This window comes from Pelodiscus sinensis, chromosome 1 (assembly GCF_052426305.1).
Source record: "Pelodiscus sinensis isolate ZL-2025 chromosome 1, ASM5242630v1, whole genome shotgun sequence".
Classification (NCBI taxonomy): Eukaryota; Metazoa; Chordata; order Testudines; family Trionychidae; genus Pelodiscus; species Pelodiscus sinensis.
The window spans coordinates 230,263,548-230,274,495 of record NC_143052.1 but is presented as its reverse complement, the minus strand read 5'-3'; the positions used below and the strand labels follow the sequence as shown (position 1 = coordinate 230,274,495).

General features: G+C 47.9%; 1 protein-coding gene across 1 annotated transcript in view; it reads right to left on the bottom strand.

Moving 5' to 3' along the window:
• Positions 1 to 2,722: 2,722 nt before the first annotated feature.
• The window catches only part of SLC9A7 (solute carrier family 9 member A7), a 126,196-nt gene continuing 117,970 nt past the window's right edge, over positions 2,723 to 10,948 (bottom strand). The window contains exon 17 of the mRNA XM_075916189.2: positions 2,723 to 5,010. Within this exon, the coding sequence (XP_075772304.1) occupies positions 4,762 to 5,010 (249 nt within the window). The 3' untranslated portion in view covers positions 2,723 to 4,761. The remainder of the gene's footprint in view (positions 5,011 to 10,948) is intronic.

Sequence of the window (10,948 nt, the reverse complement as noted above, 5' to 3'; positions counted from 1 at the left end):
TTGTATCAGGATTATGCCCAGGGCCATTCCTAGGGGACTCCACCCCCATCCTTCCTCTTTCTGTTCCCATTGTACCCTCTCCCCAAAACTCCTTCTCCCAAGAGGAGCAGGACAACAGCAGGGATTGGGCCACTCACTATAAATGGGGGGATCCACAGGAAGCTGAGTGACCCTGCTCTGCTCTGCCACCATGGAGCAGGCTGTGGCCAAAGCCACGGCACTTTGCTTTCTGCCAATGCAGTGAAGTGGAGAAGGCTAGTGGGTTGCTCCCAAGCCCGGCCAAAGAGTTTGTGGGGCCCAAGGCGGCATGTTCTGGTTGGCTGCACTGTGTGGCTGGGCAGCTCCCAGCCAGGGCAGCAAGCGAGCAGCCAGGCAGGTGGGCGCTGGGCAGCACGGGGCCCTAGGCAATCATCTTGCCCTAAAGCTGGGCCTGTTCCACTGCCAAGTGCTCCCCCACCCCCCAACCCATGTTGCCAGTCCCAGGCCATCCTGGACCCATTGGCTAACAATAATACAGTTGAGGCAGGGCCCTCCAAAGCGTAGGGCCTGGGGCAACCACCCCAAAGCATCCTATGGACAGGATGGTCCCCCCTATTAGGGTGGCTAATACAGTTTGTCCAAAGGAAAACCAAATTGAAAAACCTTCAAAAATGGCAGTTTACACATGCTCGTACTTAGATTTTTGGCTGCTAAGATCAAAAGCTTCTCTCCTGGTTTAGCATATGTTTGAGCCTCTCCCAACCCATAGTGTTGATGACCAGTTTGTGCCCGGGCTGTGCCCACAGTACATGCTCCCTTCTACTCAGGGCTACAGTGGCAAAGGCAGATCTTTTCTTGTCGCTGCTGCTCCTGGTGGCTCTAGGCTGGGTGCTAAAACTTGGGGATCTGTCTTGTACTATGTGACCTCTCTGCTGATACCCAGCCAACACTCACAGCTAAGAGTCAGCCAGTAGGAGCTGTGCTTTGAACTGTAGTGCTATGTAATGCTCAGTAATCTGACATCAAAAACAATGAGTCTGGTGGTGCCTTAAAAAGACTAACAATTTTATTATGGAATAGTTTTTTTTTTAAACATATCAAGTTTAGGTGTCATGCGAGGCACCCAAAATTAGCTAACGCTTTTTATGCAGCGTAAAATGCCTAGGAGAGTTGATGTACCCACTCAGCAGACCTCTGCATACTCCGATAAATACACATACCCCAGTTGATAACCACTATTTTAAAGGATAAAACTTTTTACATTAATGTGGTCCTGCCACATTCTGCCCCAGAAAGGCAATAGAAAAGACCTCCAGGCAGGCCAGATGGGCTACAAAGGATGCAACCAATCAGGAGCCAGGAAGGACCTATAAAATGAGCTGCAAAGCAGAGCAGCAGCTAGTTGCAGTGGGATGCTGACTGGGTGATAGGCTGGCTGAGAGAGCAGCAGCACTGCAAACCGCTCCCTATGGAGAGCTTATTGCAGACTATGCTGGGACTCGGAGCTAAAGCCCTGAAGTCCGGGGGAAGACCCTGCCTCCACAAGGAGAAGCCCAGGGGCACCACTCTCTTGCGAGTGGGGCAACAGACTGAAGGACACTATAGACAGCACTGAGATGGGTACCTGGTAGACATGTAACCCGGAAGGAACCTGATTGATTCACATACACAGGGGCTATGTCTACACTCGCAGCTTCTTGCGCGAGTAATATGCAAACGAGGCTAAGCGTGGAATATTGCTGAGCCTCATTTGCATACCTAATGAGCCACCATTTTTTTCAGAAGAGGCTCTTGCGCAAGAAGGAGCGTCGACACTGCCCCTACTTGCGCGAGAAAAACCCTCTTGCACAATGCCGTTACATCTATTACTTTTCAGGAAGAACAGCATTGCGCAAGAGGGTTTTTCTTGCACAAGTAGGGGCAGTGTCGACGCTCCTTCTTGCGCAAGAGCCTCTTCTGAAAAAAATGGTGGCTCATTAGGAATGCAAATGAGGCTCGGCGATATTCCACGCTTAGCCTCATTTGCATATTACTTGCACAAGAAGCTGCGAGTGTAGACATAGCCAGGGTGTGTGACATGGCTGGAGAGTTGTGAAAGAGGTTTGAAACAAGAAGAAATGCAGGCATGTGCACTCAGCCAGAGGGGGCACTCATGATAGGTGAATGCCCTCTCATTATAATTAATTTTTAAAATAAAGGGCTAAGGAATGAAAGACTAGGAGGAAAGGTAAAGACTAGCCCTTCTTTCAGGGTTAGCATTTCAGATTTAACTCCATCTGTAAGTATGCTCAGTCTTCCTCTGATGTTGGAAGCACTTTGGTACAGGATGGTGCTAAAACTTGGAGGAGTCTTGAAGGAGAAAATGGTAATTTTGAAAAAATCTCTGGCTCTGGTACTTCCTTACAGCATTTTTTAGAGAAAACAATTATTCCTAAATGCTTTAGGTCAATATGGTTTTTCTTGTATGCAGTGTTGTATGTAGCTCTCTCGGTCCCAGGATATTAGAGACCCAAGGTAAGAGAGAGAGGTGCTATTGGACCAACTGCTTGTGGTGAGAGAAACAAGCCTGAAGTTCTTTCAATAAAATATCTCACCCACTCTGTCTCTTCAATAGTTTTCCTTGACCACTGTTAGCCTGTCTTGAATTGCATGTAAAGGTTTGCCAGCTCCAGAGATAGGCAAGTCCATCTGACTTGAAAGGGTTCTGCTTTCTAGAATATGAAAAGCAGCTTACACCACTTGAGACTGGCTAATAATTTAATTTTTAACAAAAGGAAATGCCCTAGAATAGCAGTGCTCACATGATGCTATCTGCTCTAACTGTTTTGGGAGCAGTTTGCCAGACTGTTACATGGTCTGTTGCTTGAAGTGCTCTCAGCAGGATGCTTGAACTTTTCATCTCAACTATTCAACAAAAGGGAACAGATGGATTGTATGACCTGTTCCAATTCCATCGCAGAAGTGGCAGGGCTGGCTAGCTTTAGAAATCTTACATTGTCTTGCCCCATGAAGGCATAGTCATTAATTTGATTCTTTTAGACACATCAACAATTTGTCTTAAGAAGGAGGTAGATACAGTCTATAAAATAAAGCAATCTAGACAATCTAAATGCTGCTATGCAGCTGGAACCTGTAATTCTACAATTAGCCCAACATTTAGTTGAACAGGTCACTTAAGGAAAAAGAAGAAAGGATTTTTATTCATACATAATTTTATGGGAAAGGAACAAACCAAAGCGTTAACAAAAAAATGAACGTTTTAAGCACACTGCTATTACAGTACATTTTAATAGTGGGCCACAAAATGCCAGTTTAAAAATAACATTTTCTAAACCTTTTTGAGACATGAAAGTATAACTTTACACCATTTTAAAGCATGCTTTCAGTAACTGAGCTTCTGTTTAGGAGGTAATAGATTTCAACTATTTGCTTTAATACGCCAGAGGTCACTAATATCTACTGATCTGGGAATAACAAAGCCTTCAGCAGTAAGTTAAAGCAAGTCTACACGAAAATGGGCCAAGTACTAAGCAAAGACAATTTTCCCTTTTCGCATTTCAGATGGGCCTATAGAGTATAAGCCACTTGCACAGCTTATACATTGTGCAATGCCTCACTGCACGTTCACATTACTCTACAAAAGAGAATGAATATAAATACATTTCTTCAGATGTAATAATCACCATTGGCTACATTTATAGTATTGCCATCCTCTTTCAGTGAAAACATTTGCAGTTTAAAACATCACACCTAACTGGCAATCAAAGCAGGCTCCAGGGATACTTCCCATCTCAATATGGAACCTTTTGGTTGCATAACACGTTCAATACCATTTCCTTGCCTCACTGAAAGTAATACTACTGTCTGCTCCATCTCTCACACAAAAACAGGCTTCGGCTTCCTTCATCTGATTTTTCAACAACCCTACTGAGGGAACCAGTTGTATTTTTATCAGAGAGACTAGTTAAGGGCTTGAGACATTTAGGTCTAGGACACAGAGAAGCTGGATTTTTTTCTCCTGTGATATGCTAGAAGATATACTAATAGTGATACTCAAGTTGTCCACAGCTAAGGGGCTAAAAACAACACTCACTGCTTCCCTATTTAAATACTGAATTATTCTAAACTATACCTATTGTATATTGCCAATGAGGAAGTTGTGCCGTTTTCCCTTTTTCCTGAAGTAAATCATTGCAGCTGGTCATAGTAACAAATCCCAGAAAAGTGTTGCATTCACGCACCTGTACTCTTAGTACATACTGTTCCCTCTTATACAAAGCTTCAAGTTTTCTAGAAAGCAATTTAACACTGGACCTCCCAAAAATCAAACAGACATGCATATTCATACCTTTAAGTCTCAGAATAACTAGACTTTTCTATGGGTTTCTCTGCCTTTCCAAACCAAGCTAGAACTCCTTCCATCCTGAATTAGCTTGGTTCTGCTAGGTAACATTTTCACATACCTCTTCCCAGAAAGGTGCCACCACTGAATACGAGAGAATTGCAGCATGCTAATTCTACTTAGATTCAGTTTGTAGTTTTGTGAGAAGAGACTGACTGACTTTTCTCATTTCCCTAGTTTAGACATTTAAAAATCCACAGTCAGCATCTTCAATTAAAAAAAAAAAGTCAAGGTTGGTTTCTTCAGATCTTAGTAAAACCACTTATAAACAGACATGTTAGTTCAATTCAGTAAGCATTCCCACCTCAAGTGATACTGTGGCCTGCAGTCTTCCTTGATCTGTCCATGGGGTTACAGCTGTATTTTTATTGAGACGGTAGTCATGCATTGTCTTCCAAAGGAAATACTAGTCGGGTGCCCCTGCTTGTAACTTCATTATCTCCCATTCCAAGATCACGTTCCAATGCTTCCTCTGAACTGCTTTTTGTTTTCCTGCCATCGAGGCTAGTGGTAGCAGTGCGGGAGCCAGAAGAGCCATTAGCAGTTATTGTTGTATCACCATATGTCAGAGTGAGGTCGCCGTCATTCAGAATAAAATCTGAATCCTCCTCTCTAAGTTGTTCCTGATTCTGAGAGAAAAAAGCATCCAATAACATTTGGTCAATAGTATCTTTTCATTCTCTTAAGATAGCTAAACAAAGGAATCTACACTTATGAGTCAATGCATACAAATTAACAGTCAAGATACTATAAAATCCTGAATTACTTTCACTCAACTTTAAGAATTTAGTAAGTAAAATCTAAAACTTTTAAACTAAGTGTTTAAATATCACGTTAGTGTTCCCTGTAAAGCTACCTCTAAAAATAAGGGGTTTTAATTATAAAACCAGAGTCATGGAGCAAATATGGTTGGTTCTTAGCATTGAAAAGTCACTACAAAATAGAATTATAGAAGAAAGATGACAGCACAAGAACCTAAAAACCTAGGTTATTTTTATAGGCCAATATGTTAAATTATGACATGGGGTATACAATCGAAAGACAAAATCTGAGATTATGAAGAAGAATAAACAATAATAAAATCATTTACAAATATTAAGTTTTACAACATACATGTGATAGGCAAGTAAATACAAATGCAAATCTATCAAGTGACTTGTTAAATATTACACATGAATCAGTCATTGCCACAAAAGATGGAGATACTTGCTCTAGGCACTGTTGAGGACAGAGTGGTGATGAGGGCTGTGGGTGTAAGTAAACAGGGATGTGCAGACTGACATAAATTAACAAGTTACCACCAGATGCTGTTACATTCAAGAATTGTTAGACATTTAAGAATGAGGTGTGTCAGGCTATATCTCCACTTGCAATTGATCGAAAAAACTTTTGTCGTTCACTGTGATTAACCCCTCCCCCAACCACAAAAATTTTGCTGCAACAAGTGTAAGTGTGAATGTCTGCTGACAAAGCAAAAGCGTGTGTGTGTGCGCATGTGTGTGTGTGTTTAAAGACCAATGAGGGCACTCCCTACAAATTAAGCCAGTACAGCCTACTTGAGCACAAGGTAAATTAATTCAACTGATATTAAAACAAATTGACAACAGATAATCATGAGAGCAACACCAAAAAACATTCTTTTTGACTGTCATAAATCTTTTAAGAAATTGATTCACAAGAGGCTATGCATACACACAGTCATCATGGGATGAGATGCAATAAACTGCTAGGGAAAACAGAGCAGGATTAATGGCTTGCTTTCAATGCAGCAAAATGGGGCGAGGGACCACAAAGTTCTGTGTTAAAACCAATGTTCTGTATGATATCGGAAAAGGAGGAATTCTAGAGCTGGCCAGAAAACAGTACTCCTTCCCTACCCCAAAGTGAACATTTTAACATGACCAAATTCTGGCCCTCCCTTAAATTTCTGTAGAAAATTGGCATTTTGCTGAAACATTTCAAATCAAATGGTGCTGTGGTGTCTCACGGCACTTGTCATTCAGAGGTCTTATACTCCCATTCCCCTCTATGGGTTTGTCTCTGACAGACAACATTTCCCATGAGACACCGTAGCCAGGGATACCTGTGATGCCCCTCCTATCACTAAGAAGAGAGAAAGCAGTGCATTCAAGGAACCGCTATGCTTCATGGAAGCTGTAGTTCAAGTGTCTCATGCTCCCCATCTCCACTATAGGCTAGGCTGGCTGGTCAGACTACATCTCTCATCAGGTACCATCTTCTCCAGTTCTGGTAATGGGAGGTGGTGTGGCGGAAAAATAATGGGCTGCAGTACATCACGTGTAAGGATAAATTTCATCACTGAAATCTCAGATTCCATGACTTTAAACAAATCTGTGTGACTCTGGGTTTCAGCCTCATGGTGAGGCTCAAGTTGGCAGTCCCCTAGCTACCTCCCCTGACAGGTTCCGAGGCTCTGTGAATTTTTGTTTATTGTCTGTGACCAGTCCATGATTTTTACTAAAAATAACGGATAAATCCTAGCCTTCCTCATGTGAGGTGTAGTCCAGCGAGAGAGCTCTGAATGGAGAGGAGTGCAGGAACCTCGGATTCCTGCACTAGGGCTCCATTTTTAATTGAAATACCCTGGTTTTTGATGTTTTACTGAAATACTAACATTTTTCAAACCCATAAACCGGGACTCCCTGGTCCGACAACATCCTACCAGGCCACAGATGTTCCAGGATCAGAGTCTCAGAGCACTGTGGGGGCTGGAGGCATAGTTCCCATTTAGGTGTGCACCTGTGTGGCCATGCACAGAAAATTCTCTGCCCGCCCATCTCCTTTGCAGAGATGCACAGCAGCACTCACTTTCCTACTGGAAGGTGAGTGGCATGGCAGGCAGCTGGAACTGGGGCTGCCGTGGTGGACCACGTTACTTAAAATATCACCATGGGCGGCCTCTGCTCCAGTCCCGGCATGCAGTCCTGTTCCAAGAGTGGCTGTGGCTGTGGGGGCTTCTGGGACTGGGACTGCGGTACAGGCAGTCCCCGAGTTACGCGGATCTAACTTACGTCGGATCCGCAGTTACGAACGGGGCCCTCCCTCTCCCTGGTCTCCAGCAGACCAGGGAGAGGAAGCAAAGCGGCGGAACACGCGGGCAGCAGACAGCCCAGACGCGTCTTGGCTGTCCGCTGCCTGCGTGCTCCGCGGCTTTGCTCTGCTTTGCTCCCCGTCCCCCTGGTCTGCAGACCAGGGGGACGGGGAGCAAAGCAGAGCAAAGCCGCGGAGCATGCAGGCAGCTGACAGCCACAGGGCATCTGGGCTGCCCGCTGCCCCCATGCTCCGCGGCTTTGCTCCAGAAGCCTGTGGTACAGCAGCTGGGGCGCTGCCGGTTGGTCCCGTAGCACCAGCTGCTCTGCCCCAGGTGTCCTGATTCAGCCACTGCTGGTCAGTTTCAGCAGCGGCTGAATCAGGACGCCTGGGGCAGAGCCGCTTGGGTGCTGCTGGGTTGGTCCAGTAGCGCCGAGGAGCGGCGGCGCTACTGGACCAACCCAGCAGCACCCCAGCTGCTCTGCCCAAGGCGTCCCCAAGTCAGCCGCTGCTGAAACTGACCAGGGGCTGACTACAGGAAGCCCCTGTCCCGGGCTTCCTGGAATCAGCCGCTGATCAGTTTCAGCAGCAGCTGACTTGGGGATGCCTGGGGTTCTTAAGTTGAACCTGTATGTAAGTCAGAACTGGCATCCAGATTCAGCCGCTGCTGAATCTGGACGCCAGTTCTGACTTACATACAGATTCAACTTAAGAACAAACCTACAGTCCCTATCTTGTACGTAACCCGGGGACTGCCTGTACTGAAAATAGCACCATGGCCTCAGCTTCAGCCCCTGCAAACTGCTTTACACATTGAAAGTAGAAATGAAAGGAGCAGGGGGATAACTAAGGGGAAGGTGGGGGCGAGGAGGGGAAGGGGCTTGTGCTGAGGAGAGAGGAGGCGGCCAGGACGGAAGAAGAAAGGGCACTAAGGGGCAGGATGGAGGACAGATGAATGCCAGGGGGGACAGAGGAGACAATGGGGAAAGGGCAGGAGGGGGGAAGGGAGGGAAGCTGTCAGTGGAGTTGGGAGGGGAAGGGGACAGGGTGATGCTGGGAAAGGAGAGGGGAGGGGCAATGGGGGCAAGAGGGAGGAAGAGGAGAGGGGAGGAGTGGGTGCCAGGAGAAGAGGGGTTGAAAGGAGGGGTAGGCATGAGTAAGGCAGGGGATGGAGCAAGTAATGTGTGAGACACAGAGGGACATGAGGAGAACTGGGGCAGAAGGTAGTGAGGGGGCAGGCAACAGGGAAAAAGAGAGAAAAGGAGGGCAGGGGCAGTGAGGGAAGGAGGCGGCACCAGGAAGTGCAGGATTAAGGGAAGGTGCAGGTGCCAGAGAACTGGGGCAGGGGTGAAGCAAAAGGACAGACTCATGGAGGGGAGGGACAGGAACCAGAGGAAAGAGGCAGGGCAGGTGGGTAGACAGAGGGAGGTGTTAGGAGAGGGGATGGGGAGGGATAGCTACAGATGATCAGAGTGGGGCTAGAGGAGGAATAGACACAGGGGAAGAGAAGGGCAGGTGCAGGGGTCAGGGAGGAAGGAGAGGGGAACAGGTCCCCAAAGGGCTGAGAGGAGTGAAAAGGGCAGGAGCCAGGACAGCAGAGGAGGGTGAGGGGTAGGAGGGCAGAGGGCACTAGGGGGAGAAGATGGGGCAAGGGGAGGGTGGGAGACATGGCAGCAGAGGGAAAAGGGAGAGGTTTATAAGTAAGGTATTATTAACTTGGGTGCCACCATGGCACACATCTGAACAAGCACACAAACTCAACAGTGGTGCACAAAACTCACTTCACTCATGGGTGGAAAACCTTAGAGGGAACATTGGCCGGGACCTGTTTGGGGGTTCGGCAGGGAACTGCTCCGGTGGCCTGGGTCGCATGGTGGAGGAATTACTCCAGAGGCCATGGGGGGCCGCACGGTGCTGGTTGCACCAGCAGCCAAGGGGCTGCTCCAGCTGGTTGCAGGGGACGCTCCAGGGGCCAGCTCCAGCCCTTTCCTAGGGCTGGAGCTGTGACCTGGGGGCCCATACCAGCTGCTCAACTGCTCCCTGGGCAGGCTGTGTGGCATCTGCCCTAAGCTGGAGGCGGGTTGTGATGCGGCCGCTCCTGGGGCTGGGGCCCCTGCATCTCTTTCCTCACCTCCTGCACCCCTCTTTCACCCCCCCCCATGCCTCACTCCCTGAAAACCCTGGGCACTGGCAGCAGCTTCCCTCTGCCCAGGCAGAGACTCTTAGCCAGCCCCACGAGGAGCAGCCTGGGGCAGTCCTTGCCCTGCACACAGGCCACCTCGGGAGCAGCGCTCCCGGGGGGCAGGGCACATCTCACCTCCCCATGAGGTGGGGGGGATGCTACCTGGGAGCAGGACTTGGGGTCTCTGTGCTGGGAGAGCCACTGGTGGGTGCCACAAGGGCACACATCCCAACAAGCGCACGTGATCCCATTGTCGGCGCACAAGACAAAACTCATTCCGCTCTGGGATGGAAAACCTTAGCGGGAACACTGGTTGGGGGTGGCTGGGAGCTTGGTGCAATGTACAGGGGCGGGCAGGGAGCCCCACCCAATGCAGGTAGAGCAACATTACCCGGTGCGGCCCAGCAGGGCTGCGCAAGGTAACCAGGCAGCCTGGCTCACAGCTAAGCTGAGTTGGGGTGGAGGAAGCTGAGACAGCCAGCGCCCAGCCCAGCTGCTCTGGGGGGCCTCAAGAAGGGGGCAGGAAGTCCAGTGCACAACTCAGCTGGGCTGCCATGGGAGCCGGAAAGCCCAGTGTGGCAGCAGGGCAGGAGGTGGGGCCACCAGCAGGAGGCCAGAAATGAACTTTCCTGATCTGGCAAAATCCCTACTCCGGGACTAGTCCGGTCCCAAGGGTGTCAGGCCAGGGAAGTCCAACTGTATAGAGCTTTCATCTTCCCCTGAAGCATCCAATGTTGACCACTGCTGGAGACAGACTAGGTGGGCCATGTGTCTGATCCTGCATGGCAGTTCCTGCATTGCTGTTGGCTTCCAGTGATATGATTTTGCCAGCTGATCAGATTTAGGACAAGAAAAGGAGTTTTCACCACTTATTTAAGAAGCACAAGTAGCTCTGTGGCACCTTAGAGACTAACCAATATATACAGAATCAGGAGCTTTCATAGGCAAAACCCATTTCATCCGATGAACTGGGATATTTCAGAAGCACAGCCTTCTATAACCCTCCTCTGCCACTAGCATTTGCAACTAACAGACTATTTATTTATTTTTTCCTGAACAATCCAGGCTTCTATGAAAGTTGCTTCACAAACGATGAAACTTGTTTCCATAGAACATGTACTCTAACAACTACATTTAATATGTAACTCCATGACTGCACATTCCCAAGGAGAAAGGAGGTGTGAATGAACCTACTGTGCTTCAGAAGCGTCCCAGGCAACATGAAGAATTCTTTTGAGAATGACAGGAAATGTATCCAAGTGCATCCCTGCGGACTTGAAATTCTTCCAAGAATAACCCTACATTGGCCTCTACAATCCCTTACCATCTGCGAA